General features: G+C 45.8%; 4 protein-coding genes across 15 annotated transcripts in view; 3 read left to right on the forward strand and 1 right to left on the reverse strand.

Annotated features, from left to right (window-relative positions):
* Nucleotides 1-98, forward strand: part of LOC109520033 (serine/threonine-protein kinase WNK1-like) — a 38,513-nt gene extending 38,415 nt beyond the window's left edge. Inside the window, 1 exon segment of the mRNA XM_019876976.1 lies at nt 21-98. Coding sequence (XP_019732535.1) covers nt 21-98 — 78 coding nt within the window.
* Nucleotides 99-4,262: 4,164 nt separating this feature from the next.
* LOC109520042 (proline-rich protein 5-like) lies at nt 4,263-9,386 on the forward strand. 8 transcript variants are annotated; one of them, XM_019876994.1, is made up of 10 exons: nt 4,263-4,322; nt 5,292-5,374; nt 6,568-6,750; nt 7,086-7,166; nt 7,416-7,522; nt 7,766-7,857; nt 8,004-8,144; nt 8,411-8,555; nt 8,631-8,864; nt 8,930-9,386. In XM_019876994.1, exons 2-10 carry the CDS (start codon nt 5,349-5,351, stop codon nt 9,151-9,153), a joined length of 1,233 nt encoding a protein of 410 aa, XP_019732553.1. In that variant the 5' UTR covers nt 4,263-4,322; nt 5,292-5,348; the 3' UTR covers nt 9,154-9,386. The 8 variants fall into 8 exon arrangements, with proteins under 8 accessions (XP_019732553.1, XP_019732558.1, XP_019732555.1 ...); XM_019876999.1 differs by lacking the exon at nt 4,263-4,322 and adding an exon at nt 4,657-4,675 and having other exon boundaries at nt 6,577-6,750; XM_019876996.1 differs by lacking the exon at nt 4,263-4,322 and adding an exon at nt 4,658-4,675.
* A 119-nt stretch (nt 9,387-9,505) lies between these two features.
* On the reverse strand, nt 9,506-12,685 carry napepld (N-acyl phosphatidylethanolamine phospholipase D). 4 transcript variants are annotated; one of them, XM_019876989.1, is made up of 10 exons: nt 12,572-12,672; nt 11,915-12,075; nt 11,503-11,686; nt 11,285-11,425; nt 10,985-11,209; nt 10,753-10,856; nt 10,397-10,562; nt 10,180-10,328; nt 9,994-10,108; nt 9,506-9,921 (listed from the first exon to the last, which is right to left on the reverse strand). In XM_019876989.1, the coding sequence occupies exons 2-10, from the start codon at nt 12,001-12,003 to the stop codon at nt 9,799-9,801; spliced, it is 1,296 nt and encodes a 431-aa protein (XP_019732548.1). In that variant the 5' UTR covers nt 12,004-12,075; nt 12,572-12,672; the 3' UTR covers nt 9,506-9,798. The 4 variants fall into 4 exon arrangements, with proteins under 4 accessions (XP_019732548.1, XP_019732549.1, XP_019732550.1 ...); XM_019876990.1 differs by lacking the exon at nt 12,572-12,672 and adding an exon at nt 12,421-12,561; XM_019876991.1 differs by lacking the exon at nt 11,915-12,075 and having other exon boundaries at nt 12,572-12,685.
* Nucleotides 12,686-12,931: 246 nt separating this feature from the next.
* Nucleotides 12,932-20,541, forward strand: part of cacna2d4a (calcium channel, voltage-dependent, alpha 2/delta subunit 4a) — a 29,500-nt gene continuing 21,890 nt past the window's right edge. Inside the window, exons 1-24 of one of the 2 annotated variants that reach the window (XM_019876988.1) lie at nt 12,932-13,008; nt 13,869-14,020; nt 14,111-14,252; nt 14,969-15,050; nt 15,142-15,258; nt 15,347-15,406; nt 15,476-15,638; nt 15,710-15,841; nt 16,083-16,143; nt 16,539-16,689; nt 16,786-16,860; nt 17,603-17,692; nt 17,777-17,890; nt 17,993-18,071; nt 18,632-18,765; nt 19,177-19,254; nt 19,345-19,425; nt 19,510-19,584; nt 19,665-19,751; nt 19,827-19,898; nt 20,024-20,085; nt 20,171-20,238; nt 20,310-20,355; nt 20,428-20,525. In XM_019876988.1, the coding sequence (XP_019732547.1) occupies nt 14,113-14,252; nt 14,969-15,050; nt 15,142-15,258; nt 15,347-15,406; nt 15,476-15,638; nt 15,710-15,841; nt 16,083-16,143; nt 16,539-16,689; nt 16,786-16,860; nt 17,603-17,692; nt 17,777-17,890; nt 17,993-18,071; nt 18,632-18,765; nt 19,177-19,254; nt 19,345-19,425; nt 19,510-19,584; nt 19,665-19,751; nt 19,827-19,898; nt 20,024-20,085; nt 20,171-20,238; nt 20,310-20,355; nt 20,428-20,525 (2,065 nt within the window). In that variant the 5' untranslated portion in view covers nt 12,932-13,008; nt 13,869-14,020; nt 14,111-14,112. Of the gene's footprint in view, nt 13,009-13,425; nt 14,021-14,110; nt 14,253-14,968; nt 15,051-15,141; nt 15,259-15,346; nt 15,407-15,475; nt 15,639-15,709; nt 15,842-16,082; nt 16,144-16,538; nt 16,690-16,785; nt 16,861-17,602; nt 17,693-17,776; nt 17,891-17,992; nt 18,072-18,631; nt 18,766-19,176; nt 19,255-19,344; nt 19,426-19,509; nt 19,585-19,664; nt 19,752-19,826; nt 19,899-20,023; nt 20,086-20,170; nt 20,239-20,309; nt 20,356-20,427; nt 20,526-20,541 lie in introns of those variants that run through there. The other variant, XM_019876987.1, reaches the window with a different exon arrangement.

Below are 20,541 nucleotides of genomic sequence, written 5' to 3' on the forward strand. Positions count from 1 at the left end.
CCTCGACGGGGGGCGGTCAGATCAGCCCGGGGCCCCTGCACGCGTTCATGCACAAGTCGGTCAGCAACCCGGGAGGACCCAACATGAGGACCACGTAGGGTTTAGCGCAGGGCCCGTCGGAACGGCGGCCCGATCGGACTCCCGCGATTGAAGAAGAGGAAGTTTGCCAAAGAGGTTTGAGCGGGTGCACCCGGGTGAAACGTGGGGGGGAGCACAACGACACTGACGAGCGCCTCCGTTTTGCTCATCGTCTCTTGCTTGTCGCTCTTTGAGCGAACATGTGCAATGTGTGAATAAAAAAAAAATTAAAAATAACTAAATAGAGGAGTCACTCTTAGCATTCACAAGGATGCAAATCGGAACACAATCGGTAGCCCCGCCCCTTCCTGCATCGAAGCAATAAAACGAAAAACATCAGAGCGAGGCCAACACCAAAAAAAGTGACCTTCAGAATAAGATCTTGTATAGTTTCTAATTTTAATTTTTTGGGGGTCAAGATTCCATTCGGTTTTATTTCGTGTTGCGTGCGAGCGCCTCTTTTGTTGACTTTTTTTTGGGGGGTGGTGGGAGATGATTATTTCTCCTCCTGAATGTCGTTGTGAATGGTTATTGTTCTATTTAAAAAGAAAAAAAAAAACGACTGACATGGGCGGACCTGTTCTACGCACACATTATCGTGTGATGTGTAAAAACAACACTGTGATTGTCATTTTGTGTTAGGAGTCATAACAACAATCTTTTTTTGGGGGGTGGGGGGCTCCATTTTTCTCAAAAAATTATGCCTTAACCGACAACAATTCAGCCGCCATTAGACCTCCAAATGTTTTCGTTCAAATATGGAATGCTAGCTACTTTTTTTTTTATTGTTGTTGTTTCTTCCACAGTACTTACATCCGACACTTTAAACTCTCCCCCTCTTGCCCTGTTAGATGAATGTGAATGTACAAAGAACCAGTTTGAATTCGCTTTCTAGTGCCTTGCTTCACTCCCCCTCAAACACTGGAGAACGAAGACCACGCGGGAGGACGTAAACGTTCAAGACGAGGACTGTTCAGATTGTTCGAAGGCCATGTTTTGTGTTTTGGTCATGTGTTATGACTTACCTCCGTGCTGTGATGCGCCATTGCTGACTTAGGCATGATCCAAAAATAAAAAATTGAAGTTGCCTTTCGCTGAGAAGCCCAAGATGACACGTTATGAAGCGGTGAGTGCAGCATTTAAACTACCAGGCTGTCGCTCATAAAAATCGCGACGCCCCGTCCTTAAATTTGGGGCCGGGGTAGTGTACAGTGATTATAAAAAGTCTACACACCCCTATTCGAATTGCTAAACGGAAAACAGCACTCACCTGCCGCCCATTGAAAGTGCCTCTGATTCATTCCGAATCAATTTCAGCTGTTCTAGTCGGCTGTTCTTGAGTGGCGCAACCACATTTTTACTCTTTAAAAGATGAAAGGAAAAACAAGGTTATGACACATTGATGCTAAATCTTGGTTCTTCATGGCAATTAAAAAAAATGGCATTGGAAAAGGGATGTGTCCACTTTTTCCACGCGTTGCCAGTGCTCTAGGCAACAAACCGGCTTGACTACTTTGATCCTACTTTGTCATAGATGTGAAATAAAAGAAAAAGATTCCCCCACCCCCTGCTTTGAGTCAACCACAATACAGTTCTAATATCTTGGTGCGTTCGATTCGTTCATTTTTCTAGCCGGTTTCCTCCCCCTTTTAACCTGCAGTGTTCAGTAGCAACAGGTGGACTTGACTGTGAAGTTGTTCTGGAGGACTTTAACTGTGAAAGGACGCGTTAGTATTGTGAATGTTCCTGCATTATTAAAGTGGGGTGAAGTCTTGATGACAGGTGTAGCATTAGCATTTAGTGCATAGTTAGGGGGCAAATTCTGTTGGTGTGCCATCGCAGGACTCACTTTTTTTAATTTTTATTTTTTTTCTCGCTGTAGAGGTGGTCAATTCCTTTTCTCCAGCTGTGTCACGTTCAGTCTCGAGCACAGAAACATTATATTCACAATCACTGAAGTTCTCGTGTTGACTTAAAAACAAACAAAAAAAAATCCTCACTTGTTTTATCTGCTGTTTTAATGTGTGTAGCAGCACCTAACTCAGTGGTTTCTTTTCTCTCTATTTGATAAATCAATGGTTGGTGTCATCGGCAGCCTTTAACAGTATGTTTTGCACTAAGTAGAAGAGTGTTCATGCTTAATATTAAAACAGATACAATGACATTTGTTACTTTATTTGTAAAGACTTAATAAATAAAAGTTGCTGAAATGACAATCACCGGTATTTACGTGCTGTGTCATTTCTGGGCGTTCTATTGCCTTTCTGTTTTGATTTGAGGACACAATTGTTAAGCATCAGAACACCAAATTAAAATGTTTTTTCTCTCGAGAGCAGAAGGTTAATAATTACGAGTTAACTATGCAGTGACATTTGTGTGTGGGTGTGTGTGTGTATTTAATAATGAGAAATTTTTGTTCTGCCTCGAAACACTTTTTGACCATCGTAGTTGCAGTACCATTCTTGTCCACAAGACGGCAGCAAGACAAGTGATAAAAACATTGTACTACTGTGTGTGTGTGTGCGCGTATGTATATATTTAATAATGAGAAATAAGTGTTTTGTTCTGGCTCGAAACACTGTTTTTGACCATCGTAGTTGCAGTACCATTCTTGTCCACAAGACGGCAGCAAGACAAGTGATAAATACGTTGTACTACTGTGTGTACGCGCGTGCGTGTGTGCGTGTGCGTATGTATATATTTAATAATGAGAAATAAGTGTTTTGTTCTGGCTCGAAACACTGTTTTTGACCATCGTAGTTGCAGTACCATTCTTGTCCACAAGACGGCAGCAAGACGCTGAAATGACAATCACTGGTATTTAATTTACGTGCTGTCATTTTTGTGCGTTCTGTTGCCGTTCTGTTTCGATCTGAAGACACAATTGTTGAGCATTAGAACACCAAATTAAAATGTTTTCTTTCTCTCGAGAGCAGAAGTTTAATAATTACGGGTCAACTATGCAGTGACATTTGTGTGTGGGTGTGTGTGTGTATTTCACAATGAGAGATTTTTGTTCTGCCTCGAAACACTGTTTTTGACCATCGTAGTTGCAGTACCATTCTTGTCCACAAGACGGCAGCAAGACAAGTGATAAATACGTTGTACTGTACTACTGTGTGCGCGCGTATGTGTGCGCGCGCGCGTGTGTGTGTGTGTGTGTGTGTGTGTGTGTATGTGCGTATGTATATATTTAATCATGAGAAATAAGTGTTTTGTTCTGGCTCGAAACACTGTTTTTGACCATCCTAGTTGCAGTACCATTCTTGTCCACAAGACGGCAGCAAGACTTGCTGAAACGACAACGCTGGTATTTACGTGCTGTCATTTCTGTGCGTTCTGTTGCCGTTCTGTTTCGATCTGAGGACACAATTGTTGAGCATCAGAAGACCAAATTAAAATGTTTTCTTTCTCTCGAGAGCAGAAGGTTAATAATTACGTTTTAACGATGCAGTGACATTTGCGTGTGGGTGTGTGGGTGTATTTAATAATGAGAAATTTTTGTTCTGCCTCGAAACACCGTTTTTGACCATCGTAGTTGCAGTACCATTCTTGTCCACAAGACGGCAGCAAGACAAGTAATAAATACATTGTACTACTGTGTGTGCGCGCGCGCGCGTGTGTGTGTTTGTGTGTGTGTGTGTGTGTGTGTGTGTGTGTGTGTGTGTGTGTGTGTGTGTGTGTGTGTGTGTGTGTGCGCGTATGTATATATTTAATAATGAGAAATAAGTGTTTTGTTCTGGCTCGAAACACTGTTTTTGACCATCGTAGTTGCAGTACCATTCTTGTCCACAGGACGGCAGCAAAACAAGTGATGAATACGTTGTACTACAGTAGAATTCAAATATCCTGTCTATATTTCACATTGGAATAAAATTAATAAAATTCCACTGCGGTGAGGTCTAAACTCACACGATATCTTTTGAAAAGGGCTGAGAATGTTCTGTATGACCTCAGTTCACTGTACGAATCTAGAAATACTTTTACAAAGTATTGCATTGTTAATTCGACCTAGATTTTTCTTTCATGTTTTCTGTCCCTTATTCTGCCCGGTTAGGCTCATGACTGAAACAATTTGTATCAGTCATGAGCCTAACCGGGCCGTTCCATCGTAGAACACTATCTTATATTGAAAGCCTTGCAAGCACAATTTAATACGCTTTCATTCAATTCAGACGTTTGTGGGAGGCTGAAGTGAGGATTGTCCCGTTTTTAGCGGGGCCGTGAAGTGGACACGGCAACTGGTGAGTGTCCTTCACTCACCCGCATGCCATCAAGTCACATTTTTGTTTTGTGTACATTTGCTGTGTTTATCTTGAGCTCCGGTCTTTTACACCTACTTAAGCACATCCAGGCCATATCATGAGGGAAACCGCTGCAACCGTACGGGTGCGGTTGTTTTATGGTTATGTGCACTTTCGACACTCACATTTAGCCTTGAACGTCAGACTTTGCTACTATTACTACAGTTACTCATAAAATTGCCTACATATCATCCATATCCTCCGCTTCATAACACTGTATACCTATTTTCATTATTTTAAACACCTTTGAACACGCCATTCCAGCGAAGCCACGCCTACGATGCGTTTCCACGGTAACCACCCTCTCTTCCGGGTTCCGCTCACCCGCCCCTCCCTCCTCCGTGTCATGCACGCGCACGCATGAACGGGCGTACTTTTTGATGGAAGGAAAACCTCATCGCGTAACTGGTAACTTTATAACTTATTAAACGTGATTTGTGGATTAAAAATAACAACAAGAGGCGAAGACTTATGCAAAAGTAAGTGGGTCGACAACGAGAATGTGTTGAAAGAATGTTCGAGCTCGTGGAATTTCATTGAATTCTCCTTGCAGGTGATGTAGTTCAGAATTAACTTTTATGCAATTATTTTTTTTACCACAATACGTTTCTACATTATTATTTTTAGTTATTAAAGTGGGCGGAAAATGCTACTAAATGCCCTTGTTAGTTTATTTGGTCATGTGAAGTGTATTTTTTTAAAATGAAGCTGATTTTGTGATATTTTGAAATAATGTACTTTTTGGTTTTGCTGAGGGGGGAAAATGAGCAAAAAAATCAAGTGTGTGTGATTAATGTGCTTATAATAATGGTTACATTTCATAAACATACAAGTAATTTTATTACCCAGCTTATTGCAATGCAGTACATGTTAGTGGTCAGCTCGCATACTTTGTATTCTCATGTTCAGATGCTGGCTGGTCAGCCACGGTGGTTTTGTCTTCCCTGAGGCGCCGCAGACTCGAACATGGAACGGGAGGGCTCGTTTCGGAGGTAAGAACTATGTTGGCATTATTTTCACACAGGTACGCACGTGCTTGACTTCACCAGCCTGGGCAACCTCACTGCGTCACACTTGACCATAATCTAGTATCGATAAATATTGATGCAAATTTACAGACACGCTAACTTCACCAAGCATTCCAATTTGTGCAGGTGCGCCATTGTTTCGAGCTAAAGGGGTCAAAAACAAATCAAATTGTCACGCTGGACTCCAGGAGGACCACATGCTTCGCTGCGTCCTTGTTTGTACACACACATTCCTCAGTGACCTCATCGGTGCTTTCATTCATGAAAAAAAAATACCCATCATCCTCCTTTGTTTACTAATTAGACCCCAACAAATTCCCTCAAACGAAACAGGTTCCAACTTTTAAGTTTGGGCTAACACCGCAAGTGTCGTATCTCGCCATCGGTAGAGCGATGAGCAATCCGTTTGTTGTGATCCAACACAGCTTGCTTCGCAACGCAGAGCAGTGAAAAAAAGGACATTTGTGTTACTTTGAAATTCTTCCCTGCATCTTGGCTGCACTTGATCCTCAAAGGCTTTCTTTGTCGGGCCCGGCACAAAAAGCTCACATGGCCGCTGACCGCGACCGCCTGTTAAAGGGAAAGTGGCGAGACGGGGAGGAGAGAGAGGTTCTTCCATCTACCGCACACAATAATAAACACATGTAAAGACCATTTAAAGTGATTTTTTTTTTTAATATATTATGCATGTTTGAAGATAATTGCTTTTTTTTTTTGGGAGGGGGGCGGGGCTTACAAAGGGATGACGCACCTCGACCCCGGCATGATTTGCCCCTCCAATGTTCTAAAAGAATATGAGCGCCAACGTGCACATCCCAAAAATACTTCTTTCCCTTCAGGTAGTCCACTTGTGTGGATGATTTAGAGTGCCTCGTTGTCTGCCGTGAGTGCACACACCTGACAAAAAGACGGAAGAGTGAGAAGAGGGGATTTATTTATTTTTATTTGTTTTAGTCTTACATGACAATCAGCATTGGATGTTGGCCTGTGATTTGAGGTGCCCTGGCTACTTTAGAGCGCCTTGTTGTTGCGCTGTGGGTGCATGGGGAGAAAGCAGAAGAGTTAAGGCGAAAACAAAACCAAAAAAAACGTTTTTTAAGCTTCATTTTATATCCTTGGCCGTACCGATCATCTATTTGTCTTTTTCGTCCTTTCTGGATTTCGAGGAGTCTCCACAACCGGTTGAAGCTGGCCAGCGGCTCGTCCTCCAGCTTGACAGACCTCTCGCAGGCCAAGGCGCCGTCAGGAGGAGGCGTGGAGAAGGTGGCGCTGGTGGACGACGGTACCAGGGACAAGGGGACCCAGCAGAGGAGAGCAGGGGCCAACGCCACTTGGAACAGGTCGCGAGTGCCACTCCGTCTTTTCAACCGGATCTCTTTTCAGACTCTTGCCTCGCTCGCCCGGAGCGCGTCGCTTAGGAAAAAGCTGTTTTGTGTGCCGTCGTTTGTACGCCACGTGAAAAGAAACGCCACTGAACCAAAGCATCACCGCACTCATCCTCTCTCCCTCCCCCTCTGGCTCTTTTCATCACTCCATCTCTTTTCTTCTGCGCTCTTTTATTATCAATCTGGCATGTACGACTTAAGGTAGGCGAGCCTGATTTAGCAACACAACTACAAAGCCACAAAAAAACCCCAAAAATGCTTATTTATTTTTTATTTTTTTGTCTCTTCAGCATCCACAATGCAGTCATCTCGGTGTTCCAGAAGAAGGATTTAGGAGAAAATGAGCTTTTCACTTTGAACGAAGGTGTCAGGTGTGCTGCTTTTTCTGTGTGCGTGCGTGTGTGTGTGTATCCACATTTTCACACAGAACGGTGTTGTCAGTGATGAGCACTCAGTTGTTGCTGCGGCTTTTGAGCTTGTCATTTCCTGAACCTGCTGCTGTTCAAACAGCGCTGCCTGCTCAGCACTGATTACTACACACACAAGTGAAAATGCCCGGATAATTGTGTGTGTGTGTGTGTGTGTGTGTGTGTGTGTGTGTGTCCGTACACTTTTTACAGGCAGCTGCTAAAGACCGAGCTGGGCTCCTTCTTCACAGAGTACCTCCAAAATCAGCTGCTCACTAAAGGCATGGTGATACTGCGCGACAAGATTCGCTTTTATGAAGGTAAAACATTACCCCAACAAGCACCCGAAACTCGCATACTCCAGTTTTCGATTAACTTGCTTTATTGCCTCACGTCACAAACCACCGAGGAGCAGTCCGACTTTTATCTCGGCGCGATGGGGGGGGAAAGTAATAATTGACTCAACTCCTTTGATGTCGAGTTAACGCGCGACCTTTTTGAAGCGTGTTGAAAATCCGCAGGAAGCCACGTCTTCGGTGACGATGTTTTGTCGGTCGTGACAGGTCAGAAGCTGTTGGACTCACTGGCTGACACCTGGGACTTTTTCTTCTGCGATGTTCTGTCCATGCTGCAGGCCATCTTCTGTCCAGTGCAGGTCTGACACCGCAACCCCAGCGCCAACATGTTTTTGAAAGTTTTGACTCCTGCAACTGTTTTGATGAAAAGATTTACCGTCATTGTTGATATCACAAAAAAACTGGCATTTTGAACGGGGGTGTGCTGACTTTTTATACTCATTAGGGAAAGGAGCCGTCAGTGCGTCAGCTGGCCCTGCTGCATTTCCGGAATATCATCGCCCTCAACCTGAAGCTGGACGAAGCTCTGTCGCGGCCCCGCGCTCGGGTGCCGCCCTCCATCATACAGATGCTGCTCATTCTTCAGGTCAACACACACACACACAGACACACACACACATGGTCGACAAACACAATCTGTGGCGTAAGAGCGGTCTCACAGGAAGTCATCTCGGCGTGAGCGCGGCCGTCTTCCCATGACCTCTGAGGCAGCTTGAGCAAACGGAAGCGTACTTTAGTTGGGGCTGAACCATCAGCATCGTCAAACTCAAAAATCGACATCAAAATACAGTCGGATGGGAAGATGAGCTTGAAAAAAAAAAAACACTTGTTAACATTTTGTGTTTTCTGCAGGGTGTCCACGAGTCCAAAGGTGTCACAAATGACTACTTGCGTCTGGAGGGTCTCATCCAAAAGGTGGTCTCTCCTTACCTGGGGACCCACGGGTTATATTCCCGAGACGGTTCCTCCAATCAGCACTGTTCCTCCTGTGTGTTAGGTGTGTGGTTGACAAAAAGAACGCCTTTAAAAAAAAAAAAAACATCTCCATGAAGTCGTTTCCCATTTTCTTTAGCAGAGGATCGTCAGCAACGCTCCGGGCTGTCCAAATCAAGCAACCCCCCCGGAGTCAAGAACCCAGTGGTACGTTCCAAGAGCTACAACGTTCCCATATTGAGCCCCGTGGTGGAGTACGAGACGGATTCATCCGCGGGAGGCGGCGTCGGGATCCGGCGCCACTCTGTGTCGGAGATGACGTCCTGCGTGGAGGACAGCGCCGCTGTGGGAGAGTCCAGCGCTGACCACTCAGGTTAGGATGACACATGTGCAATTTTGGGGTGACACTTATTGGGACTAATCCAATCCTTTCGACAGGTACCTCAAGCCAGAAGCCCAAGATCCCGAGATCTCTGGTGTCTGACACCCCCAGAATTCTGGCCCGAGACATCGGCTCCAATCCCAGCCCGTCGTCCAGTCCGGATATGAGCGTGGATCACGGCTCCGCCCCTGACGGCATTTTTCTGGACTTCTCGCAAGCTCATTCTGGAGGTGCAACATGCAGCTGCAGCAGACAGAACGTGGCCCGACAGGTGACTTGAGGACATCTTTTTTTTTTTTTTTTTAAGATGATTTAGAAGGAAGATTGAAGTTGTGGTTGACATTATCTTTGTGGATCTATTTTCGGAATCATGGCTCAACCTCACTGACAGTCATGCTAATTTAAGCCAACCTGAATGAAGCCAATCAAGTTACATTTTGGATTATTGATGATCATCAAGTGGAGGTCAAGACTGGGCTCCTTTTGTCTGATTAAAGTAATCAGTATTGATTATCTTGTGGTGAACGTGTTCTTTTTTTTTTCCCCATGTCAAAAGCTGCACTACACTGCCCCCCAGTGGCCATTTCTATACCCGCACACCCGCACATTCATACAACTGACGGAACCACAGAACCAATTCAAGTCGTTTAATTTGACATCCACCTCGAAATTGTTGACCCCAGAGCATGAAAAATGACATTCAAACCTAAATACAATCACGTAAGCGCGCCATTGCGCAATTCCGAAAGAATTTGCAAAAAGCGGGAGCGATGAAAACATTCGCCTGAAACTGAAGCCAGCTCAGCTTCTGCTTTTAGCTTTCAACTTGACAAGTCATGTCATGTCCACAACAACAGTATATATATATTATTTTTTTACATACAGCAAGATGTTTTTGCTATTGTTGCTGCCACTAAATGCCAAGTTAGGGATCAGCGAGGGACGTCAGGAGACGAGACTCCCCGTGCCGCAAGGTGAAGAAGGATTCCATTTTCAGGCCTTTTTGTTCCAGCGCTTCCTGGAGACGGCGCGGCGGCTCCAGATAGTGCTGAGTGAACAAAAGCGGCTTCAGAACAGGTTTGGTTTGAAACTTGCCGCCTCTCCCGACGTTTTAGATTACCTCATAGGCCAGAGCAAAGGTTCCCCAGTGGATAGCCAACGAGTGTTTGGCCTCAAGGTCCATGTGGATCTGAACCGCCTCCTCCGGGTCCACGTGCTGCCCTTTCATCACGTCCCTGCAAAGGCGCAAGCGGATTTGAAGTCAAGCGCGAAGATGCTGCCGGCACGGGTGGAGAGAGGCGATCACCTCGGCAGATACGCCCCGATGGGGATCGCCGCCAGGTCAAAGGGCCCGAAACGTCGCCCGATCTCCCTGAAGACCGAGCAGTAGCCGGTGTCACCGGCGAAGAAGAAGCGGTGGTCCGGACCTAAAACGGTCCAGCTGGCCCATAACGACTGAAGATGGGACGACAGTGGTTGACGTCAAACGAAAAGAAGTGCGAGGAAAGAGGAGCTAAAAGCACCTTGTTGTCGTCGGCCGCGCCGCGTTTGCTCCAGTGCTGGGACGGCGTGCACACGAAGGTGACTTCGTCGTGAGCCGGGACGCAGTTCTCCTCCCACCAGTCCAGCTCTATCACGTTCTCGCAGCCCGCCTTGGCCAGCCAGTCCATCAAGCCCAGGGGCACAAACCTGCGGAGCACGGCCATGTTAGTGTCTTTCGGTATCGGTAAATAATGACCGGAAACATTTATTGTTTTTAAGTTACATTATAGTATTATTATTATTATTACTGAGAAAAACATCTCTGATGTGTAATTACATTAAAAAAAAATTACTTGTAAGGGTAGAAAAAAAAAAAAAGACAGCGCCCCACACCTACCAGCGTAACTCCGCTCCAAAACGCACGTTGAGGCTGGCCACCGTCCCGGCATCGAGGTGATCATAGTGGGAATGACTGATGACCACAGCGTCAATCCGAGGCAACTGCAGAACCAAGACCGGTTGAAAAGAAGCCCCAAAGATATGACACGCTGGTCACAAAGGCGCAAGGGATTGGGATTTTGGGGTAAACTTTCAAAATGGAGCACAACTGGAATTTTTTTTTTTTTCACCTGTTGCACGCTACAAGGGGGCCCTCTGTAGCGTTTGGGGCCCACGAACTGGAGCGGTGACGCCCTCTGGCTGAAAATGGGATCCGTCAGAATGTTCAACCCATCAATTTCCACCAGAACTGAGGCGTGGCCAAGCCAGGTGACCCTGAGACCTGGACCAGAGGGGGACAGGTCCGGCTTCTGGACAAAGTACGGCTCCACAACCGGCAACTCGTTGTCGAGGGCCTGGAAAGATGAACATGGCGTCAAGGGGGGAAGGAGTTTTTCTCGAACAGGATGTGGTGAGCAGGGATCCCGTACCTCTTTACTCGTTGGGACGTTGCTGTGGTTCTTGTCCAGCAAAAAGAAGCGGAGCAGCGTGGAGTAGGAGGGGAACCGCCACGTGGGCCACGGGTTAGTAAAGCGGCCATGTTTGTCGCGGCACGACCTTGTCACCTCCTCCTATCACAAAAAAAAAAAAAAATTGGGCATTCTTTGATTCGTCGGCTCATCTTTTACACATGTGAACTATTGATGACCTCCATGCGGTAGTCCAGCCGGAAGCTCTTGCGGGAGGAACGGGACGAGCTGCTCCTCCTCGAGGCTCCAGGATGAGGACCCGCCTCTCTGCCCTCCGCCCCTCTCAAGTCGACACCATCCCGCCGCTCCTCTGGGGCTCCTCTGTCTGAAGATGACGGCTGTTCCATGGGTTCACCTCCACATCTGGCAAGGACACAAACTCACTTTGAAACTATTTTTTTCTGAAACTTGAAAGTCTAAAAGTTTTCCATTATTGAGACTGCAGGGGAAAAGGTTGAGAACAGCAGCGCATTGTAACTGTGGAGTAGTTTGCATGCGAGCTATGATAATGTTCGAACGAACGAAAGTGAAAAGCTCAGCAGGATGTTATGGAAAGCAGGAAGTGCATGCCAATTCAGCGTAAATGTTTACTTCAAGGACAATTGGACGTAAAGATGTCTTAAGTGTTTTCCAACATTGACCGAGAGGATTGGTGGTCCGTTCAGTTTGATGCGGGGCATCCCTCTTTTACTGCTGGTGCGTTCACTATCCAAGTGTATGTTTGCGCGTCTCTCGCAGACAACAATGGAGGCCTGTGGTTGGGGAACCAAAACAAATATGTGTGTATGTAGGGGTCGGCTGCCATCCTGGCCCAAAGCAGCCACAACAAAAAGCAAACGCGCAGATTCGACACTCCGCAATTGACGAATCTGTTTAGGTTTATAAATAGATCGCATGCGCTGTCATTCCTGCGCAACCGGTATCGTGTTGTGGTGACCTTTATACATTGAAATGTATGAAAAGCAAGGTTTCAAAATATGGAGGGCATTAGTACATATTAGCGCAAAGCTTACAACGCTCTCGAGTTCAGTCATGAGCTCAAGCAGCATTACTTCCCGTGTATCACGACAGAGAAAGGCAAGCGTCGTACATCTTACCTGAACTATGAACGCAACAGCTAGCGAGTAAACATTAAACTCGTCGTCGCACGACCGTGCGACTGCTAGCTTCGCCGCAGCTGTCAGCGCGTTTACAAAGCAAGCCGCAAAAGATTAACGAGCTTTTTTTAGGTATATAGAGAGGAAATACCGTCTAAGATGTAGCGCAACCGTAAAATCTTGATTTGAGTCGAGTGGAAGCGGAAGGTGAAAGGCATTGGTCGGTGGAGCGGATCGGTGACGCAACAGGCGACGTCACTTGGGTCACATGACCACCCTCTGCCAATCAGCAAATTCATTGACCGAATTGAAGATTAAACATTGAACTATTCATATAAAATTGAATTTCGATCAAGATAACATGGCGTTATATGTATATATTATTGAATTCAATTACAGAAAGCTTAATCATGAATTTAAAATGCTCTATTTGGGGGAGAGGGATCATTTCGCTGGTGTGGTTAATTATTCAGTATTGCTAAAAATCTTCTTTTTGTGTTGAAAGGAGGAGGAAAGTGTTCATCTCCACCGTGAGGGATTTGGGTCAGTGGGGGAGGAGGAATACACCACAGCTGTTCCACACGGCTGGTGTGTACATTTCCGCGTGAGAGTGCACGCGGTCTTTTAAGTGTTATTAATCTAAGCCCTCTGCACTTTCTGCAGCATTATTGCTTTGTGCTTAGCCGTGTATTCTTGTCGCGCATTTGCCAGCAGATGTTAGACGCATGTGCGCAAAACTCGCCTCTTAAATGAATGTTTTTTAGCACTTTCCGTGCAAATTGGGGCTTGATTTGTTGAGATTGGACTGTTTGTGTTTGGATGAGTTCGGACTCACGCTGCAGTACCGGATGAGGTCACTAGGCGTCCCTGTTTGTTTAAATTCCACGTTGGTATCTGTTAAAGCTCCACAAAATACAAGGTGGCACACTCCTAAAACCCGTGTACGACTGGAAAATAATCCACAGCAGCCATTAAAATGTAAAATGCCACCATTTCCTATTTATTTCAGTCTCCAATGGCCAATTCCAAGTCAGGGAATAATATGGAAGTGAGGGAGGGAAGGCAGGAAGAAATGAGAGATCGTGTTAAGAGTGAGACAGTGAGGGGGGGGGCATGGATGGAGGGAGGAGGGGTTTAATCCTGCCTGGATTATGGTATAAACTGGTTGTGAGGAGCAAGAGAGAGGAAGTCCCAACAGTCCTCCCTCCATTCCTCCATCACTCCATCCCAGACTGTTTTCATTTCTCTTGCTCATTGATTTTTGGACCCCATCAGGATGTGGGGTTAAAAAAAAAATGTTTGTGGAAGAAGAGAACAGAAAAGTGATGGAATGATAGGAAGAGTTGTGTGCTGAGATGTGACCTCATCGAGAATATTATGGGATTATTTTTTTCATTCATATGGACGTTTTTTGGGGGGCGATGATGTCACGGATGTCTCTTTTGCAGCTCCCGAGAAGGTTTGGGACCTTTTGGCGGCCGTCTGCGTGTCACACCGTGGATCGTTTTGTGTTCGTCGCACCTGTTCTGGCTCTCCGGATTTGAGCGGAACTGATGTTTTGGATCCGAGCTGTTTTGTAGAGAGGGCTTCTTCCAAGAAGGCAAGTTGGCAACTTTCGTATTTCGTCACTCGCCGAGAAGAAGTTTTGAGTCGTTGGCTTCTTACCTGCCGAGAAATTTTGTGTCTTCAGAGATGGAGACAAACGCCGGCGATGCCGGACAGCGGCAGAGAAATGGGCCACGGCGAACGAGGCTGACGATGCTCCCGTGGATTATTCTGTGCTGCTCGCTGTGGCTGACGGTCGACGGCCAGATGAAGATCTCACCGGAGATGTGAGCAGCCATCACCTCACTCAAACTGGCCTACTTCGTAACGTTGGTCATATTTTCTTTCCTTCATTCACCCTCACAAGAGCTTCAGAATATTCGAAACAGAAATTATTCAGCAACGTTGCTACACGTGTGATATTCATTCCATAAATATGATCATTGTGATGTCAATTGAAGTCTTTCGGGTTTTTAAAATCAACTCCCCGCTCCCTTCATTGGCTGCGCTATTTTTACTCATCTCATTCTCGCATTTCTGATGAATCCATGCGCATGAATGATTCTTATTTTTTGGGGGAAAAAAACACATCACCATCATGAAATGACGCCAGCGGGTCCGAGCGGTGACAAACTTTAGCGCTGCGGCGTGTGGGGCGACTCCCCATTGGTCCAACCATCTGTCGCATCCTGTCTGGTCCTCACGCGCAGGATTTGTTTGCCAGAATTACCACACCCCCCCCCCCACCACCAAAAAAAAATAAAAAATAAAAATAACATGACTGAGCAGCAAATAAATCGCCAACCTGACTGTTGACCGTCACCTTCAACGGTAATCTCTTTTAATCTATCGCTGAAGCGTGACCTCGGACACGAAAAGGTCACAACCTTTAATACTACGCCTCGCACGGTTCTGACGCAAGAAAAGCAAAATCGACAATTCGCGACACCTTTTTTTTTTTTTTTGAACATTTTGTGCCTCGTGTCTTTTGCTTTGCGCTCAGCGTGCAGAAGTGGGCCGAATCATTCGGCAAAGAGATTGCGTCCCTCTCCGCCAAATACTCCGGAGCTGAATTACTGCAAAAAGTAAGACGACAGTAAAACACTTATTTTTATTTTTATTTTTTTTGCACCATCGTAATTTTTTTTTCCTTCTTGCCTTTCACACCCCGTAAAGAAATATAAAGACGTGGAGGGCGGGTTGAAGATGGAGGAGGTCGACGGCGAGGAGCTGGTCAAGACGTTTGCGGAGGAGATGGAGAAGATGCTTGGGAGGAAGATGAAATCCGTGAAGGTATTGAAAAGTACAGGAGAACTTTCTTTTGAGATGACATTTAACCCTTTTCATGCACCCTGGACATTTTTTTGTGGGGGGGTGTTAGAGGTTAGCGGAAGCAGCCGAGGATGCTGATCTTTATCATGAGTACAACGACACACTGGAGGTAAATCGAGCGCGCCGGTAATCTGGATGTGGACGGTTCCGAAATGACCTTGAGGTGTCCTTTCCGAAGTTTGAGTACTACAACTCGATGCTGATCAACACGGTGGACGAGGACGGCAACCCACTGCCGCTTGGAGGGGACTTCCCGCTGGAGAAGAACGAACACTTCAGCAAACTGCCGGTCAACACGCAGCAGAGTAACATCCAAGTGCCCACCAACGTCTACAACAGAGGTGAGCCCCCAGGCACATGAGTCACACAAATTTGGAGTCTCATACTTTTTTGTTTTTTTTTTAAATTCTAGATACAGACATCCTCAACGGTGCATACATGTCGGAGGCTCTCAACGACGTCTTTATGGACAACTTCCAGAAGGACCCCACCCTCACCTGGCAGTACTTTGGCAGCTCCTCCGGCTTCTTCAGACTGTACCCGGGTACCGCGCAACACTTTTTTGGGAAGGATGAGATTTCACACACCGAAGCGGAAACGCGGAAACCTTAGCGAGCAATTGTAGGACGCCCGGTGATGATTCAGCGCGGGGCGAATGTAATTAGCATGTAATTAACATGTGCAGAACGTGCCTCCTCATCCATCCCTACCTCAATTTCGCCGATCAATCTGTCCGACCAAACGGCAAGTTTGCTGACGGCTTTGCTCTCTTTTCCGATGCCCAGGGATCCAGTGGACCCCGGACGAGAACGGGGTCGTCACCTTCGATTGCAGGAACAGGAACTGGTGAGGCTCGAGTTCAACTTTATAGTCTTGCTGGCAGACGACCACAATGTTTGTATTTGTTGGAAAATACAACCACGATGACACAAAGTAACAGCAAATCGCGTATAGTAGCCCCCATAGTTCAAATCTGATTGACCCCCGCAGTCCGTGACCCGTAAGAGAAAATCAAATCAGTTCCAGGAACGCCGTCTGGTCCCTCGGACATAACCTCCAGGAAATGGGAAGTCAAACAAACAGATTAAGGGGTCTGGAAAGTTGCCTGTGGCAGCAGCTGCCCCGGCGAAGGGGAGGAGGAATCTCATTCACGTCCACGAGTTCGTAATTAAACTGGATGAGTCTGCGTTTCCGTTCTGGCATTTTTCGAATACGCCGCCGCCTTTGGATTCCTCCTTCAGGTATATCCAAGCGGCCACCTCCCCGAAAGACGTCGTCATTGTGGTGGATGTGAGCGGCAGCATGAAGGGGCTCCGGCTCACCATCGCCAAGCACACCATCAACACAATCCTGGACACGCTGGGAGAGAATGACTTTGTCAACATCATCGCTGTAAGGCGGCGTCTCCGATATTATTATTTTAATTCAATGAGGTTCCGACAATATTAACCGCCATCGTTTTTTATTTTTTTTTTGCTTCCCCTTTAGTACAGCGACTACGTTCGATACTTGGAACCGTGCTTCAAGGGAATTCTGGTCCAAGCCGATCTGGATAACAGAGAGGTAAGGAGGAAAAGCGCACACACGGCTCATCGCTCGACTTACCAAGCTGTTGTTTGTGAGAACTTCCTGTCTCTTCGAGCTTCCTGTCTGGCATGATCCTTTTTTTTTTTGTTTGTTTGATACTCGGACTTCGCCGCTACAGCTCATCGCATTGTTGTTCCGCTCATCTGCTCTCTTGTTGTTATTATTCCACAAAGCCCGACCATATGTGTGTGTGTGTGTGTGTGTGTGTGCGTGCGTGCTCGTGTTACACGCTGGATGCATGCCCTACTTTCTAGCGCCAAGTATAAACAACATAAGAGATCAGGTGAGGTCGAGGGGCTGCTGACAATTTGAAGCGCGTCACATGACCGGCCAGGCCAACGCGTGATTGGCCGAATGCCGCGAAAAAAAGGGGCTTCCAGATGTTGCTCGACATACTTATATGGCAGCTCACGCACATTTTCTGGAGTATATATATGATTGGATTCATGTGTTGGAATTTTCAGTCATCCCCCCCCCCCAAAAAAAATGTCGTTTGCAAATCTCCTGTATTTTGGGTTGTACAGTGTATTTAATCCAGATTATCTGTAGTAGTGTTGTACTGGCCATGTTGTAATTAGTCAGTGTGCCAGGGAGCCGCGCTAATCCCTCCCGTGCCCTTTCCCCCCCCCACCGTCACACACAAACACGCTTTCTGTTTCACCTCCAATTTTGTTCACGACCCACAATGCAAAGCTGACGTTTGGTGTCCGCCGCGCAGCACTTCAAGCTCCTGATCGACGGGCTGCACGTCAAAGGAGAAGGCAAAGTGAAGAAGGCGATGAAAGAGTCATTCAAGATCCTCAACGAGGTTTGGCACACAATGGTGACAGACGGCAGTTGTTGAAATGCATGAATTTGAGGAGGAAAACGCGTATGGCGCCCGTGTCGTCAGGCTGCGGCGGTGGGTCAGGGCAGTCTGTGCAACCAGGCCATCATGCTGATTACAGACGGCGCTATGGAGGACTTCCAGGATGTTTTTGAAGAGTTCAACTGGCCGGAACGGCGGGTATGACGCACGCCACAAGCGCACAAGTAGTAGAACGCGTCATAGGATTGAGAAAATTGCTGTTGACATGCTTCTGCTTGCAACTCACCGTCACTCACACAGGTTCGAGTCTTCACATATCTCATCGGACGTGAAATGACATTCGCGGAAAATGTCAAATGGATTGCCTGCAATAATAAGGGTAAGGGGAAATTAATGAATGATCCGAAAGGTGAATTCTATTAAGGCCGCTCAGAAAAGGTAATAATGTAATATCGAGATTAATCGTTTGTTGTCTGACAGTAATAACTCCCCATTATTGAATCTCAATGTTTAATATGATAGTCTGCAAATACGACAAATTTATTCTTAAAATTTTGAGAGTATAAAATTGGGGGTGAGAAAGCAGTGATCGTTTTGCTGCCCTCTTGTGGATTACATGCGATTATGCAGCGGGAAATAATCACTTTATTCCCTACTGGCAGTTTGTGTCAACATTGGATGCTATCAGTGCTTCCAAAATAACCCAACAAAACAAATAAAAAAAAAAGCTCAAGCTCTTGGCAACATCACCGCAGGTATCTAATTGACGTCATCGTGTTTCATTGGAATAAGCCAAGAACAGCTCAGCCTTTCGGGGATTATTTTTGTTCTGATGTCTGATTAGTGCATTGAACACAGGGAACATGTTGCCAAAACCAAAACAGAGCACTCGCTATAAAAAAATAAAATAAATATTCCACCTGAATGTGAACATTGCAGGCTATTACACACATATTTCCACACTGGCTGACGTCCAAGAAAACGTCATGGAGTATCTGCACGTTCTCAGCCGACCAATGGTCATCAACCATGACCATGACATCATCTGGACGGAAGCCTACATGGACAGCGTGGTACGTCATAACTTTATTAATTTTTTTAGCAGTAGCACTTTCGAATGTCACGACTAAGGGGAATTTTCCAAAAGATTTTTTAGAAGCCATTTAACGCCATTTTCCCACAAATGTTTTCACCCCAGTTACCTTCCACTAAAGAGGTAATCAAACATGCTTCAGTATTAATTGTGAAATTGTACATTAGCATAGCACGACCTTTTGGGTAGTAGCACCTCCCCCTTTGGTTAGCTAGTCCATCTCAACCTACCTTGTTTTTAGTTTACTCTTTCCTGATGTTTTAGTGCCACAAAAGACCCCAAAATTTAACATTGCTATTATTTTTTTTCACTTCGGTCAACCTTGAATTTTCTTACCAGGGATTGGTTCTTAATTTAGCTCGTGCTTAGTTGATCTTTGTCACTTTCACAGCTGTTTAACAGTCAAGCCCAGAGTTTGCTTCTGATGACGTCAGTTGCAATGCCTGTTTTCAGCAAGAAAAAAGAGACGGTAAGGATTGTTCTTTCCACTTTTTAATCCTTTGTAAAAGCTTTATTAAACGCTAAAATGTGTGACTATGACTATTTTTTTTTTTGGTAGCTGTCTCATGGAATTTTGCTTGGCGTTGTCGGAACTGACGTGGCCCTGAAAGAATTGATGAGATTAGCTCCAAGATACAAGGTTAAATCGCCATCATTTACACACGCTTCTTCTTTTATTTCAACAATGACACTGGATTGATTTGTCTCAATCTTATCTCTTCAGCTGGGTGTCCACGGTTATGCCTACCTCATCACAAACAATGGCTACATCTTGTCTCATCCGGATCTCCGTCCTCTGGTAAAAAAAAAAAATGAACCACCCAAACGTTAATTGACTTATAAAGCAGTTCAACTGAACAATCCGTTTGCATGTGGCAGTACAAGGAAGGGAAAAAGCTGAAGCCCAAACCCAACTACAACAGCGTCGACTTGTCCGAGGTGGAATGGGAAGACACTGAGGAGAAGGTGAGCCCCACGCGTTCAAACATTGCAAACTCTTCATCTTCCTTGTCAGGTTACATCATAATTTTGATATTTCAGCTCAGGACGGCCATGGTCAAAGGAGAAACCGGTACCTTGTCCTTAGATTCGAGGACCTCAGTGGATAAGGGAGTTGAGTACAATGAAGCTGTCATTGACCTATATCGCCACTAGGCGGGGCTGCGTCCCGCTTAATTGGCTTTGCCAATTCACTGTAGTCCTCAACCACTTTTTTTTTTTGTTCTGGCTCTCAACAGAAACGAGTGATGTTCCTCAAGAATGATTACTTCTTCACCAGCATCAACGAGACACCTTTCAGGTTTTTTTTTTTTGCGCGCAGTTCTCTAAATATTTCAGCATTTGTTTCGCACTCACTTGTGTGTATTTGTCTTCCTGTCTGTTAGTCTTGGTATAGTGCTGACAAGAGGACATGGGCAGTATATATTCATTGGAAATGTCTCTGTTGAAGAAGGTGGGTCTGTTTTTCTGTACTTCCTCTCTGTTTCGACACAAGTTCATACTCAATGTTGCATTCTTCCCCAGGCCTTCATGATTTGCTGGCTCCCGATTTGACCATAGCCAGTGAATGGTGAGTCAGACTGATTTTTTTTTTTTTTTTTAATTGCTACTGCTAATTTGAACACCATCCACAACCTTGCAGGACCTACTGTGAGACCGACATCGACCCAGCGCATCGTAAACTGAGCCAGCTGCAGGCCGTGGTTCGGTACCTGACAGGCAAAGAACCGGATCTTGAGTGTTAGTCTGGATTTGG

The sequence above is a fragment of the Hippocampus comes genome, unplaced genomic scaffold (genome assembly GCF_001891065.2).
Source record: "Hippocampus comes isolate QL1 unplaced genomic scaffold, H_comes_QL1_v1.1 scaffold127, whole genome shotgun sequence".
NCBI classification, from domain to species: domain Eukaryota; kingdom Metazoa; phylum Chordata; class Actinopteri; order Syngnathiformes; family Syngnathidae; genus Hippocampus; species Hippocampus comes.

Bases quoted from the DNA above. Each gene is read 5' to 3' on its own strand.
- LOC109520042 (XM_019876994.1), top strand. From the start codon at position 5,349: ATGGAACGGGAGGGCTCGTTTCGGAG. The intron at 7,167-7,415 runs GTGTGCTGCTTT...CACTTTTTACAG, and splicing joins ACTTTGAACGAAGGTGTCAG to GCAGCTGCTAAAGACCGAGC. The intron at 8,865-8,929 runs GTTAGGATGACA...TCCTTTCGACAG, and splicing joins GTCCAGCGCTGACCACTCAG to GTACCTCAAGCCAGAAGCCC.
- napepld (XM_019876989.1), bottom strand. From the start codon at position 12,003: ATGCCCCGCATCAAACTGAACGGACCACCAATCCTCTCGGTCAATGTT. The intron at 10,857-10,984 runs GTGAAAAAAAAA...TTGGTTCTGCAG, and splicing joins CCCCTTGTAGCGTGCAACAG to TTGCCTCGGATTGACGCTGT. The intron at 10,329-10,396 runs GTGCTTTTAGCT...TCCCATCTTCAG, and splicing joins GCGCGGCCGACGACAACAAG to TCGTTATGGGCCAGCTGGAC.